The sequence below is a fragment of the Phocoena phocoena genome, chromosome 19 (assembly GCF_963924675.1).
Source record: "Phocoena phocoena chromosome 19, mPhoPho1.1, whole genome shotgun sequence".
Classification (NCBI taxonomy): domain Eukaryota; kingdom Metazoa; phylum Chordata; class Mammalia; order Artiodactyla; family Phocoenidae; genus Phocoena; species Phocoena phocoena.
Window position 1 is genome coordinate 41,698,061 of NC_089237.1, and position 15,827 is coordinate 41,713,887.

A 15,827-nucleotide genomic window follows, 5' to 3' on the forward strand; every position below is an offset into this window, starting at 1 on the left:
TCTGTGTTTGTCAAATTCAGTTGAATTGGTCACAATCATACCAAATAGATCTTATGAAATATTGAATTCCAAACTAAAACAGGCAAGGCTCCACTCTGTTTAAATAAATAACTATGATTCTCATGTGAGAAATCACTTCATTTTGTTATGTTTCACCTTGGCCATTTATACACTCGAATTTATCAACCAAATGTTTTGAAATATAATTTCATATTTACAGTAGGAACTGTACGTACGGTACTTTTAAGCAGCTGCTACTGACTTGATAGGAAATGCTAAATAGTAATTTATCTGTGGAGGTGGAATTTTTTTTTTTTTTTTTTTTTATAATGTGGGAGCCCAGGTTTTCCCAACTCTCAGACCAGGTGGCTCCTTTCTCCCTCAGCATCCTCCCCCAGACAAATCCTGAGATGGAAGTTTTTTGTGTGTTCTTTTCTGGGATTTTTGCCTAATGAAGGAAAGAAATGAAATAACCAAGCTGTCAGGATATTTTCATCACTATGAGTCTTTCTGTTAAATAAATGCTATTATTCTGTATGTTAAAGCAGGTATTGTCATTGCTATTGGTTATTAATGATTAGCTAGAATTATTGGCAGGCTAAATAAGGAGTTTCTGGCTTATGCTTATTTAGGGGCTAAATTGTTTCTCATGCCTTAAAGTTATCATGGAGAGGCAGGCAGATGATCCAATAAACCATAAAATAACTGTAAAATATTATTAACATATAAAGTTGAATGATAAATACATAACTTGTATTATTTTTTATAAAGTAAAGAAAAATCTAAAAACTTCTGTGTTTAGATCAGTTAAGACTTTGCAGTATCCAAATGTAAGAATATTCAATTATAATACTATAGCTATCTCTTGGGTCCTTTTCCTTTGGGCATTCTATAAGTAAAAGGGTTTTGTAAAAGTGGTTAATAAGAGAGACAGAAGGAAAGAGGAATTAAATGAGACCCCTCTGCATGTTAGACACTTTTGGTCTCCATAGTTCATTTAGCCTCCAGACCAACTCTCTGAGATAAGTGATTACTAAAGGAAACAGAGCAAGTAGGTGGTAGAGCCAAGACTGGAACCTCAGAAGTCTGACACTAACTTCCTATAATTATTCATTTGTTGAATTAATAGACTAATTATTCCTTTAATAATCTAGACATCCACATAGAACCCACCAACCTGGTTAGGCTTGTTTGTTGTCTGACACTACAAGTCAAGTGGTGTTTGTATGTAACTGCACTCAATGCTTATGGATTCTTAGACGTCTGCTTTTGAATCTATAGGATATCAAGTGATCCTTCACAGGGCGCTCAGAGAATCTAGGTGCTACTGTAATAAGGAAATTGCAGAAAGTTATAGAGACCCAGGGCTATATAAAAACTGCCTTGCCATAAAGTTCCTCTTCAGTGAGAAACAGCCGCAGAAGGTTGATCTGTGAAGCGATAGACCTGGAGTCCCGGCTTAGCAGGAGACAGGTGAGCCAGGTTGTTGTGTACGTAGGAGAGTACAGACGTTGCATTCAGTCCCAAGAATCCTTTCCAGAGCTACCGCTTACCAGCTGGACCTTGGGCCCATTACCTAATCTCTTTGAACCTTAGTTTCCATGTATGTAAAAGAGAGCCCATAATACTTAGTTTAGATGTCAGTTGTGAGTATGGAATGAGATGTCCATGCCTAGGAGATAGCAAACCCTCAGTATGATCCTCCTTAAGTGGGACATGGAGGAGAAAGAGACTCTGTCAGTCAAGGTAGGCTTAAGTGGGACATGGAGGAGAAAGAGACTCTGTCAGTCAAGGTAGGCTGGGCTGTGTTAAGATAGCAGCCAAGATTTAAGTGTCATAGACAATAGAAGTCTGGTTCCCTCCCAGGGAACCAGACTTCTTCCATCTTCTGGCTCTTCCAGCCCCTGGGGACTATCCTCTGCATCCAACTAGTGGGAGGTGAAAAGGAAGTACAGAGGAGAATCACCCACTTCTTAACCTGCTTTGGCCTTGAACAGCCTCAGCTCACTTGAACTCACCTTCCATCATCCAGAACTTGGTCACTCGGCCAAGAAATGAAGTCTGACTATGTGGACTTCCAGTGAAAGTTCTCAGTCTTTACCACATTTGCCAAATTAAATCAAGCCCCACTCAGTGTGATTTCCTTCGTAATGATATCGTGATTTGTGACACGGTTATCCTCTCCTATTAAGTTGGAATCTATTTTTAGGAAAGAGAGAATGTCTGTTTTCAAGATCATCCCCTTCTTGATTTCTTAGCTCTGCGCCTCGGACAAAATCCTGGAGTTTGATCGAGATTTCCGAATTCGACATTATGCGGGTGACGTGGTGTGAGTATCTTACTTTGGTACCCGATGTGATGATTTGCATGCAGCCTCACTTCAGAAAATATAGTCAAGGCAAATGGAAATTGCTTTTGTATTCATTTGCATTTTCCAGCCATTTCATATGCCAGTATATTTTAATTTCTTCACTTAAAACATTAGCATAGCTTCATTCATCCCTTGCTTTTCAAACATTTATTAAAGACACACCACGTGACCATACACAGTTCCTGGCATTGTTGGCACTCAAGTCAGAATCAGCTGATGGTTAAATAAACCATGGAAGTATGTTAAGAACTGGGATAGAAAGGTGGGTAATATGGGCCGTGCCCTGAAGAGGCTAACAGTTTAGTGGAGGATACAGGCAGAATACATGATAAGTCGTTATAATGGAGAACAGAAAGGGTTAAATTGGAGACACGCAAGGCATTATGGGAACACTGAGGAGGAGTAATTAACCCAGAGTGAGGAGTGTGGCTAAGCCTTGTAGGAAGTGATGTCCCAGCTGAGTCCTAGAAGTAAAAGAGGCTTAGTCAGAAGACAGAATTAGGAAGAGAAGAGTAAGAGAGGGCATTCCAAGCAGAAGAGATAGCAGGCCTGCAGGCCCAGAGGTGAAAGTCACCTTTGTACATAAAGAACTACTAGTGGTTGGGTAACTATATGAGCAAAAACCAGTTTAGCATATGAATTTTCAAGTGTTATTTGAAAAAGTGAAATTCTCACAAGCTACATTTTCTGATTATAATACAATAAAAGTAGAAGTTGGGGAAGAAAATGAAACTAAAAAAATATAACTGCCTTAGTATTTTCATTTCCTAGGGCTGCTGTAACAAATGACCACAAATTGGTGACGTAAAACAGTAGAAATTTATTCTTTCACAGTTCTGGAGGCCAGAAGTTAGAAATCTAGGAGTCGGCAGGGCCACACTCTGGAGGCTTTAGAGGATTGTTCCTTGCTTTCCCCAGCGTCTGGTGGCTGCCAGCATTCCTTGGTTCGCGGCTGCATCACTCCAGTCTCTGCCTCTGTGGTCACACTGCCTCTTCCTCTTCAGGGTGTCTGTGTTAAATCTGCCTCTGTCTTAAAACTACACTTGTGTTGGCATTTAAGGCCCACCTGAATACACGGGATGAATTTCTCCTCCGAAGGTCCTTAATGTAATCACATATTTTACCATATAAGGTGACATTCGCAGGTTCCAGGGAATTTGACGTGGTTGTCTTTCAAAGGTGGCATTTTCCAGTCTGCTACACTTACTATGTTTTGCCCACCCAACACTGCTTACTATCTTGTTTTTGTTTGAAGTCCCCTCTTTTCCTTTCTGCTTATTTTTTACATTAGGAATTCTATTCATGTAACCCATTACAGGAAGAAATTAAACAACGACAGAAAGCAAATGATCATCTCTATAAATGCCAAAAAGACATTTGAGGAAATTTTAATAGCTGTTCCTGATTTAAATTAAAACTCTAGAATCATAAAATAAAATGGCTCAAAATTATCATCCCCCCTCTGTCAAACTAGCCGTTAGTGCTGGGATGGCACCATTATCCACTTTTTCTGGTGCTATTTCCAGGTTCCAGAGTACTGAAGAGGGAAGATCCAGTACCACGCAGACACCTGCCTCTGAAACTCCAGGCCTCACTTATAGGGTACTTTTTATACAGCCCAGGTTGGCATAACTGCAGAGCTGGACAGAGGCCTTAGAGAACATGCAGGGCATGAAGAAATTTATGCAGAGTGTGTAAAATTCTTACCCAAGGTCACACAGCAAGTTTATGGAATAGCTGAGACAATAACTAGGCTTTCAGACTCGCAGTCCAGAGAGCTAGCCAGCCCCACAGAGGAATATTTGATGCCTCAGACTTGCCCTCCTCTTGTTAAGCTCTTCAACCCTTTTTCAGATTTTTGCTGGGAATCTTCTGTGAGCACAATACTTTATAAAGTATGGTCCCTGCCCACAAAGAGCTTTCCATGTAAGATGCATACATACATACGTGGTTGTGTGCATGTATTTATTGACACGCACTCCCATATATATGTACACATACACACGTTTATGTGCATACACTGATACAGCAAAAGATGGTTGAACATAATTGCCATATGAGTAATAATGTGTTGTCAGAATTCAGAGTAAGCAAATGATATAATACTTCTAACTGTGTGTGGTAAACCCAGGAAGGCAGATCCTGGTCCTTGGGTGCTAGGAATTATTTTTATAGGAAAAAGGGGAAAGGAGGCTAAAAATATGTAGGAAGTAGTAACTAGGCCCATTTGACTGGAGTGTATCCTTTGGTGGCATAGAGAAGTAGAAACGCCTAGAAAAGTAGATTGAGATCAAATCACAATGAGTCTTAAAGGCCAAAATAAGGAGTTTGAAGTTTGAGTTGTATGGGTCCAGTGATAGATGAAGAGTCAGGTGACTTCAAGGGCTCAGTCAGAAGAGACTTGCAGGTATTAGGAAGAAGACCGAGGTTGGAGGACGCAAGGAACTAATTTTGGACCTGACGGCCTTAGAGTATGCCCATGGGCGGCACAGCCTGAAGGAACGTTCTTGCAGAATTAGACACATAAGGCTGGAACGTTGGTGCGGGGTCAGGGTTCGATGCGATTGACAAGGAAGACGATACAGTCAGTCAAGAAAGGAGAGCTGGAAGCAGCGGCTGCCTCTGTAGGGTTGCTACTTACCCAGCCTCCTCTCAGCCTGCTGTAATCGTGCAGAACCCTCCCTTCCTGTTATCCCCGCCTCATCCCCCAGTTTTCTCCCTCTAGAGCCATGCCAGTCACCGCAGCAGAGCAACCCCCATTCCTACCTTTGTCACCAGCTGCAATCTTAGCTGGACCTTCAAGACGTTGCTCGCGTCCCTTCCTCCAAACCATGGACACTGACCTTTTCACTTCCTCTTGAGCACTCCTCGCATGTGCCTGCTCCCGCCCTTTCATTTAATCGCTTCCCCTGTGTGATCTGCCTTCCTCTTTCTCTTCTGCTTATCCAAATCTTACCATCCTTTGCAGTTCTTCTTGGATTCTTTTCTCCCACCCTGAGCGCAGTGAGCAAGCCTTAGGCAAGTCATTTGACCTCCCTACGGATGAGACTGTTAGATCCTGTACGTTGCCGTTTTGCTTTTATCTTAGGAATGCTGGATGATAAATGCAGCTGTCTTTTTAAAAGTCATCGTCTTGAGGTAAGCAACAAACCAGTAGAGAATGATGATCTTAATCATAATGATGACACAGCTGTTTGCTCTCCTTTCGAGGACTAGAAACAGCACCCCCTCTGTACAGGAGGCGAATTTGTTATTCTTTAACCCAGCACTGGGTGGACAGTATTAGCTTTATAGATGATTGGTTGCATAATTTAACTGTGGAAAGGCGTGTAGACTTCTAGAAAAGCTTAAAAGTGGCTCTTGCTTGGTGAATAATGTGTGTGTTTGTTTTCTCTCTCAACTAGCTACTCTGTCGTTGGTTTTATTGACAAAAACAAAGACACTTTATTTCAAGATTTCAAGCGCCTCATGTATAACAGGTAGGATTGAAATTTTATTATTGGTCTTCATGTTAAGCTCTTTGACATGTATATTACGTAATATGTATGCACACGATTATTTTATGTGACAATTTTAAGAGTTTCTGGTCATTTTTCTGGTTCTGCTTGATCATACTTAATGAGTGAAATAATATATTACTTTATGATGATAAAAGCTGTAAACTTAGGGCAGGGACCCTGTTATTAATATGATGTTCCTTGATTTCCCTTGGGATGCCTCAGTTTCTCTGTTCATTGCCGCCATCCTCCGACACCCCCGCCGGTGTGCTCAGCAGCCCCCCGGCCAGGCCAGTGGCCACGGGAGAGTGTCAGATAACCTCTGGCCCAGCCGAAAGCTTTACATACTCAGATTCCCACTGTAGTGTCTTTGTAGTGTCTCGGGCCAAGGGACCACCCTAATATCAGAGTGGCTGTGGTGTCAGTGGTGATAGATCCTGAGTGGTCAGAATCTCCTCACAATCCAAGAAAATGTGAAAAATCTGTGGAGAAATAAAACCAGGCAGAGGAGAGCAAGTTCACACCCAGTACGGATACCTTGGAAAGAAGGCCTACGAAGAAGAGAAGCTTCCTAGCCAGCTGCTGCTTTTGGATTAAAGTGTTGTCGCTCGTGTATTAAGTCTCCTCAGCCTGTTGGTCAGTAGTTCAGACAAGGTATATGGAGCACCTCTGAGCTACACGGTCTTCTGTGCTCTTGGGGTACAAAGCCCCTGCCCTCCTGAGGTCTTTTATTCTAGTGGAGATGACAGTTAATAAAACAATAAAACAACGAACTTTCAGGTGGTAACCAGTGCTGTGAAGAAAAGTAAAGTAGGTGAGAGATTGAAGGGTACAGACCAGGAAGGGCCGGGGAGGCATTACAGGTAGGGTGGTCGGAAAAGGCTTCTTAAAAGAGGGGTCATTTGAGCTGAGACCTGAGTGAAGTGACAGCGTGAACCATGAACATGGCGAGGAAGAGAGGGAGAGCATTCAGGCAGAGAGAAGGGCTAGTTCACCAAGGCATTAAGGTGGGAACGGGCTTGGGTGTGTTGAGGACGGGAGGAAGGCCAGTGTGGCTGAAATCAGTGAGGGGAGGGGAGAGCGATTGGGAATGGCTGCAGAGAGGTCCACAGGGCCCAGCTCATGAAGAGTCCATGAGCCAAGCATGATGGGAAGCCATCGGAATGGATGATGTGATATGATCTCTATTTTAAAGAAATCATTGGAACCGCTGTGTAAAACCCAGACTGTAAAGGGCAAGAGTAGACGTGCAGAGACCAAGTAGGAGGCTCGTTTAGTGATCCAGGCTGAGGCATGGATGGGGTTACAGAGATGATGAAATGTGGTCTGAGTGGGTGATGTTTTGAAAGTAGAGCCAGCAAGATTTGCTGATGGATAGGATGTGTGATGTGAGAAAAACAGAAATCAAAGACGATGCCTGAGCAATGGGGAAGGGATGCTTGACTGTGGGAAAGACAAGAGGAGGCGCTCATTTTGGGGGGAAATCAAGAGTTTCGTTTTGGATATGTTTTGTCGGAGGTGCGTTTTGGGCATCCAGTTGAAAATGCCAAATAGGCGACTGTGTGCATTTAGAGCTCAGAGTAAAGGCGGGACTAGAGATGTAAATTCATGGTCACCAGTCTGTTGATAGTATTTAAAGCCGTAGTCCTGGGTGAGTTTGTCTAGGGTGAGCAGAGAGAAAAAATAAAAGAGAGAGGAGGTTGGTTGAAAGATGAATCCCTGAGATACTCTACCATTTCGAGTCAAGCAAGGAAAGAAGAACTAGCAAAGGAAACTGAGAGCATGCCTGTGAGTTAGGAAGAAAGCCAGGAATCTGGTGTCAGGGAGGCCAGGTCAAGTAAAAAAGATAAACTGTGTCAAACACTGTCAAGAGCAGAGTCCTATGAGGACCAAGATTCACCATTGGGTTTGCAAACATGAAGGTCATCGGGACCCTGACAACACTGGCTTCAGTAGAGTCGTGAAGACAAGATGTCTGACGGAAGCGGGCGCGAGAGAATGCAGGAAATGAGAATGTGGAGAAAGTGTGTTTCAACAGTTCTTTCAAGAGGTTTTGGTATAAAATGGTTCATCTGTATGGATGAAGCCTCCAAGAGCAGAGATGGAACCATCACCACTAGAAAGTCACAGAGATGTGGGAATGTGAGAGGGGACCCACGTAAGAGCTGGTTTGGGGAGAAGAGACTTTCAGAAAGAAGTTTCAATGCTCAGTTTATCAGGTAAGATGCACCCATTTTGAGAGAGAAATCAAAGAGTCTGGCATTGCTCTGTGTGTAGAAAAGTCAAAAAGTCAAATCAGGAAAACGGCCTCAGTCGGCCAGTGACAAAGTCAGGGTGCGTTGCCCGGGGAAGGCAGCCAGGCTGTGTACCAGGAGGCTGCACAGGGTGGCGTTGGTTACCTTCTTGAATTATCACAGCCCAGAGGTTCAGCTCACAGAGAACAGCTGCACCTTCTAGTGGTGGATTCACGTAACCCCCAGCTCACAGGGCCAATGCAGAAACAGACCAGCGAGCAGATTTATTTCCAGCGGACAATCTAACGGTCTCATGGTATGGAACACTTGCATGGGGATAACAGGCTCTTCTTCCCTATTGGAAAACCTGCCTGGGAAGTCAAATAGAGCTCTGTTAATTGACCGTGAAAAATATCACCTATAGAATGCTTAGTTTCTTGGTAAGCCTGGAATCAGAACAAAGGAACTTAGATAAATCCAACAATTAAGGGCATCAGTCTAAGATGAATCCATTTCACAACAGGGATGGTCTTGCCAAAGGTATAAAAACATTAAAAGTCTGTTCATTGCAACTTGTTGTATATATCTCCGTAGTAGTAAAGGCCTTGCCAGGGGGATGGAAAGTCTTGAAATCATTTTGGTTAAAACCATCCTCCTAGATGGTGTTTAGATGGGCTACCTTTGCCTTTTCGATGCTTCCATGGCTAAATGACCTTTCCAAATTCAATCCTTTCTTTCTTTCTGTCTGTTTAAAGAGTAATCCCTGGACCTCTAGTTCTGTAGAGTATCCATGCATGTGTGCAGGCACATGCGTGTGCGTGTATATATAAAGGGAAGGAGGCAAGGAGCAAGCAGGTGGCGTGCGAGGTGCACAGATCGCTCTTTACCACTTTCTCGTTAGCCAGCTAAGTTCCGCCTTATCTGTTATACGTACTGGGTTTCTGGATAAATAAGCTTCCCTTTTAAGGGCAAGTTTCTTTTAAATAAGTTTGAAAAGTATGTTGACTTACTGGCCTGAAAGTTCTTTTTCTTTAAAACAGTTGTATGTGTCTGTTTTGATTCATTATGCATCAGTTCTACTGTTTAATAATGTAATAATAATAAACATCTTATTTCCTTCATTCTCAACATTCCCCCCTCCCTTCATTTACAAGGTAGTGTCTGAAACAAGACCGAAAGGGAGTAAGGTGCAACTGAGCGTAGAAAAAAGCCAGTGATTTTCTGTCTTGGAAATCAGACAGAATTTGGTTAAAACCATCCTCCTAGATGGTGTTTAGATGGGCTAAACATGGGCATCAGGATTTTCGAAGTGCACACGCTCTAGTTTCTGGAAATTCTATTCCAGAGGTGTTAGGAAGGCATCCAGGCATTGTGGGCACTAAAGGTTGAGAACCATTGCCTCAAGTTCTCTCTCTGCTAGAGATTGAAATGGAAAAGTTAAGGAAAAGCAATAAACATTTATGTGGTTTTTTTTTTTTTTTTTTTTTTGCGGTACGCGGGCCTCTCACTGTTGTAGCCTCTCCCATTGCGGAGCACAGGCTCCGGACGCGCAGGCTCAGCGGCCATGGCTCACGGGCCCAGCCGCTCTGCGCCATGTGGGATCTTCCCGGACCAGGGCACGAACCTGCGTCCCCTGCATCGGCAGGCGGACTCTCAACCACTGTGCCAGCAGGGAAACCCTATGTGGTCATTTTTATTGATACGTGTATCATTGGAAAATTATGGAATAGGAGTAGAAGGTAATAAAACTGGGTCCATGAACCACAGATCACGCATTATTTTATAGCCACTTTTGATAGCAATGGCGAGGGTTAGGACTGTTTTTCTTTTTCTGCCTTCATTCACAGACGCAGTCAGTCTTCACCTCGCCGTTTATCTTCCTCACTCTTGTCATCCATTCTGGCAGTTTGCTGCTATTATTTAGAGCCTTTTTGTACAGAAATTTACTAGGTGTTTGGGAAACCAACTCAATTTTCTCAGTTTTATATCAGGAAAAGAAAAGTGGGCAAAATGATGGCAGCAGTAAACACAGTTAGAAAAAAAAAAAATCCATGTTAGGTCTTTTCTATTGTCAATCCCCAATTTAAAAAAAAAAAAAAAAACTGATGAGAGAAAAGTTTCCAGGATGCGAGCAACATTTCGAGTTCCAATTACTTTAAAATCAAAAGCACCCAGTGTTGTGTTGGTTTCAGGTGTACAGCAAAGTGAATCAGTTACACATGTACATATATCCACTCTTTTTTAGATTCTTTTCCCATATAGGCCATTACAGAGTGTTGATTAGAGTTCCCTGTGCTATACAGTAGGTCCTTATTAGTTATCTATTTTATATAGAGTAATGTGTATGTGTCAGTCCCAACACAACATTGTAAATCAACTATACTCCAACAAAAATTTTTTAAAAATCAAAAGCACCCAAAATGAAACAGGAAGAAAATCAGAGCCGAGACCACTGTACATGTTTATAAAAATGTCTCCACTGAGCCAAATAAAGAATACAGTATATCATTTTTAGCCTGAAAACTGGCCTTAAGTACACTTTAAGAATTGGATTGCAGCCGTCTTAGTGTCACATCAATAGAATACTGTAACCGCCGGTGCTACCTATAAATGTGTTCATAATTCAGCTGCAGTAAAGGGATTTACTAGATGACAATGTAAAAGTGGTTATTTTCTATTCCTATCTGTGTTTTTTGAAAGACCTGGCTTTTTGTGACCTATACTGTATGAATATTTGTTTCAATTAAAAGATGCTTTCTCTTTCATGACTTCTGCCCATGACATTGAGGATTGTTTTCCTACTAGCGGTTTGTTCTCATTCTTTTAACGACCACCAAAACCATTTTATTTTAGGTATATGGTATCAGAGCTATGCAACCATTTGAGGATCCTGCATAATAATAACATCGAGGTCACTTTAAAGAAGTTTAAAGAATTTTTCAAATGTGGTCTCGTTTGGACGCATCTCACTCTGTGGTGCAGTGTCTGTAATTATACTCTCAGCCTAATTTTCTGGATGGAATCATTTTTCCACTCAGGGCTTGTGAGTTCTGTCTGCAATGCAATCGTGGCTCCCAGGATACAGTTCAACAGGATTACTTAGCAATTCATATTCAGCTTATATGAATGTAGCATTCAAACCACTCTTTCTGTGCTTCTCAGTTCAAATCCTGTGCTGAAGAATATGTGGCCCGAAGGCAAACTGAGCATTACAGAGGTGACCAAGAGACCTCTGACTGCCGCCACCTTATTTAAGAATTCTATGATTGCTTTAGTAGACAACCTTGCATCAAAGGTAATTACTGTCTTTTTTAAATATCTATTTCATTTCATAGATTCCCTCTTGATGTATGTTATAGAGAATGTATGTGTGCTTTGCTTTGTAGGTGATTATAGTAAATCAAATTTAAGAACATATTGAAAGTGAGTGTTACAATAGAATTCTTAATCCTGTTTTGTTTGTTTGTTTTTTAACATGGCTTGGTAAAACAGTTGTTTGTGTCCCAGATGAAATGCTCTTCTTAAATTTGGGCCTTTTATCCTACTGTAGTCATTAATGGGAAAGTCTTAGTAAGACCTTTAAAAAAAAAAGAAAGCAGTATACTACAGGCGTAGTATATGCCTGACGAAAGAAACTTCAGCCCTGTGCTGAAGACAGGGCCTGGCTTAAAAAAAAAATCTTGAAATAAATTGTAACATATACCATCTTTCTGTTGTATCTGAATACAAAATGACCAGACAGAGGTTTAAGAGGAAGTTTAGTATTTAAGTATTGTCCTTAGGGTGTTTTAAATAGTTGAAATGAAAAGATGTATTATTGGCAGTTATTTCTGCTTTTTATTGTTCCTTTGAGGTCTAATACTGTTTGATAACTTCAGTCTGGGATTTTTTTTCCCCTTAAAGAACAGATTTCTACTCTTAACTGCTGCTGTTGACAAGTTTGATAAATTAGGCAGCATTCTGGGACTCATTATTTTTAGTGCCTTCATTTTTATCTTTCTCTTCTGGTGCTTTTCCAGTATATTTTTTCTTCTTCATTTTTAACTTTTTTTTTTTAAATCAACTTCCTCTCTAAAAATTTAAATCTATATTATTTTTGGTTACTTCCCTGTGGATAAATTAGGCAAATGCCACAAGAACACATCTATTCAGTAGCTTTCTGTTCTTTTCGTCAGGATTCTTTGGCCTCAGGTGACAACAGATAAGCACAATGTGTTGGTTTGTATAATCAGAAATCTAGAAAGGCAGGGGAGGGGTAAGGACACAGGAGCGTAGACTAGAATACCCTTAGGGCCCCTCGTCTTGTCCCTCAGCTTCTCTCTGCATGTCAGCTTCAACCTGTCTCATCCAGCAAGAAGGAAAGTGAACCTAGAAGGAACGCCTGGGACACAAGAAACAGAGTTGAACACAGAATTTTATAAAATGTATTTTATACAGTACATTAATTATAAATATATTGTTTATAAAACATATTCGATTTGTTCAATTAGAAAAGAATCACTTTTGTTTTCTAAATTTGGTAGTTAAATGTGAATTTTTAAATAAAAATTCTAGAACCATCTATAATTTCTGTATGGCCAATTGCACTCAGCTACTAAACAACTGAACCCTCCTTCCCCAAATTAGTGGCTTAAACAAGAGAGACAGGGCTTCCCTGGTGGCGCAGTGGTTGAGAGTCCGCCTGCCGATGTAGGGGACACGGGTTCGTGCCCCGATCCGGGAAGATCCCACATGCCACGGAGCGGCTGGGCCCGTGAGCCATGGCCGCTGAGCCTGCGCGTCTGGAGCCTGTGCTCCGCAACGCAAGAGGCCACAACAGTGAGAGGCCCGTGTACTGCAAAGGAAAAAGGAAAAAAAAAAAAAACGAGAGACGTTTATTTCTCTTTCTGTAAATGAAGTACAGGAGAAGTTATCCCAGCACTGGTATAGCAGCTCTAAGGTTATTAGAGACAAGTTCCTTCTGTCTTTCTTCTCTACCATCCTAGTGCTTGGCATCCCTTCTCCTGGTCCAAGATGGCAATTGGAGCCTCTTCCCTTTTAAAGAGACTTCCTGGAAGTCTCATATAGCACTTTAGCTACATCTCGTTTGCTGTACCTAGTTGCCAAGGAAGCTGGGAAGTGCCTTTTTATTCTGGTCAGCAGTGCACCCACTTAGAAGTAAGTTTTCTGTTTTGAAGTAGGAAAAAAAGTTACCGTGTGTGAGGTAGGCAACGAGTCTAGCAGTCTCTGCTACAGCTCCCCAGGCTGTGTGAGGTGGGGGAATGAGGGAGAGAGTAGGGACAAGCAAAAGAATAGAGACAACCTATCAGTCTAATAGAAGGCAGGAAGGTGGGCAGGGCAGAAACAAAGGAAAAATGTTACATTTAGAAAATACATACATGATAGAAATGAATCTAATTAATTGGTACTCACCATAAATGTAAATAGACGAAACAGACTGGATAGGTGGAAAATCCAGGTACAGGCATACCTTGTTTTATTGCAGTTCACACGTAGTGCGTCATTTTTTACACGTTGAAGTTTTGTGGCAACCCTGCAACAAGTAAGTTTCCCAGCAGCATTTTCTCACTTGTATCTCTGTGTCACAGTTTGGTAATTCTTGCAGTATTTCAAACATTTTCATTATTGTTGTATTTGCTATGGTAATCTGTGACCAGTGATCTTTGATGATCTATGACTCGCTGAAGGCTTAGGTGATGGTTAGCGTTTTTTAGCAATAAAGTATTTTTAATTCAGGTGGTTTTTTTTTTAGGCATAATTCTATTGCACACTTAATAGACTAGTGTCATGTAAACATAACTTTTATATGCACTGGTAAACCAGAAAATTCGTGTGACTTAGCCTATTGCAGTATTCATGTTATTGCCATGGTCTAGAACTGAATCTGCAGTAACACCAAGGTTTTGCCATGTTGTTTATAGGAGCTACCTAGTTGACACTATGCAGAAAGATTAAGAACAAAAAGGTGGGTAAAGATATATCAAGCCCCCCCCCAAAAAAAACCTGGTGAAAGCAATATTAATGTGAAAAAACATAGAACTTAAGGGAAAAAATTATTATTACGGATAAAGAGATGATCATAATAAAATGAAAATACTCAATAAAGACATTTTGAACTAGCTACCTAACAGCACAGCCATGATGGTACTTGAACTCTATAAAGCAAAAAAAAAAGAACCTGAAAAAATGTAAAAGACAAAATTGACAGGTCCACAGTCCCAGAGGGAGATTTTAAACCAACTCTACCAGAAACAGATAGATCAAGCAAAAACCTTAGTAAGAGTGCAGCAGCCAAATTTAAACTTTATCTAATAGATCAAAAGATCTCTATACCCAGAGGATAAGAAATACATATTCCTTTCCGGTATACATGCAACATTTACAAGAATTGACCACATGCTAGATCACAAAAGAAGTCTCAACCGTTTTAACAAATGTATATATAGATGCATCTCCATCCTCACAGCAAATGAAATGAAAATCAGCATTAAAAAAGTTTTTTTTTTTTTTTTAAATCTGCTTGGGAACTTAAAAATACTCCTAAAGTGGTCTACTTGTTATGCCTTTATTTAAAAAAACAACAACAAAAAAAAAACAAGGAAGACTGAAAGTAAATGAGTTAACTTCAACTCAAGAAGCCAGAAAAGGAAATCCAAAGAAAATCTAAAGAAAAAAATTAAGAAAATAAGTTTTAAATAGCAAAAACTAAAAGTAATCAAAAAAATTAATCAAATAGACCTTTAAAAAACTTACCTTAAAAAGAGAAAATAATGTTAAGAATGAAAAAATGATACAACTTTATATACTGCAGAGATTTTTGAAAGTATCAGAATATTATGAACAACTGCATGCCAGTGAATTTGAAAAATTAGTTTTCTAGAAAAATGTTATCAAAATTAACTCAAGAAGAAATAGAAAGCCTGAATGAATCAGTAACCTTAAAGATTCTGAATCACTAATCAGAAGTCTGCCTTCCCCCAATTCTGCCAAGAACTTCAGGCCCAGATGGTTTTACAGGTAAGTCTTACAAATCCTTCAGGGAGCCAGTAATTCCTATCATACATACACTGTTTTGGAGGAAGGGAAGAAGAGAGGCCACTACCCAATTCATTTTATGAGCTTAATATTACCTTGGTACAAGGTTAACATGAAAAAATAAAATTAGAGATGATTTTCACCTAGGAACATCAACATGAAGATTTTTAAAATACATGTAAGTAATGCATTTTCCAGCAACAGGGTGAACAAAACACCCCCTAAAACCAACTGAGAGCAACCAAAAATTAGTAAGTTATAAAAACCAACTTCCTGAATACGGTCACGAACTAACAAGAAAGCAAAGAATATGCAGGCCTGGTGCTGAGTGAAGGCAGAAATTAACTGAATGAAGGGAAAAATAACTAGAGCACCAGAGCTGCTTTCACCCTGTCAGCATCTGTTGAAGCGGGTGACTTTGAGTATCCAAGGCTGGTCCTTGGAGGGAAGCCCAGGGCCTGCCCAGAGTAGGGTGACTAACAAGGGATCACAAACCACACGCATACTCACACATATGTACACACACAACGGTGGGTCTCCAGAGGGCTGCCTCCTCAGAGAGCTACCTCTAGAATGAGCTAGAAATAACCCCTCATTATCTGAAAGGAAAACTGCCCGTCTTGGTCCTTGGCACTAAGCCAAGCAGGGTGGGTGACCATCCCTTGAGAATTTATAATTGTAAGCCAGCTT

The 15,827-nt window shown here is 40.8% G+C and overlaps 1 protein-coding gene across 1 annotated transcript in view; it reads left to right on the top strand.

Moving 5' to 3' along the window:
* Positions 1–15,827, top strand: part of MYO1D (myosin ID) — a 341,349-nt gene that overhangs the window by 122,894 nt on the left and 202,628 nt on the right. The window contains exons 12-14 of the mRNA XM_065896475.1: positions 2,259–2,329; positions 5,776–5,850; positions 11,265–11,397. Coding sequence (XP_065752547.1) covers positions 2,259–2,329; positions 5,776–5,850; positions 11,265–11,397 — 279 coding nt within the window. The remainder of the gene's footprint in view (positions 1–2,258; positions 2,330–5,775; positions 5,851–11,264; positions 11,398–15,827) is intronic.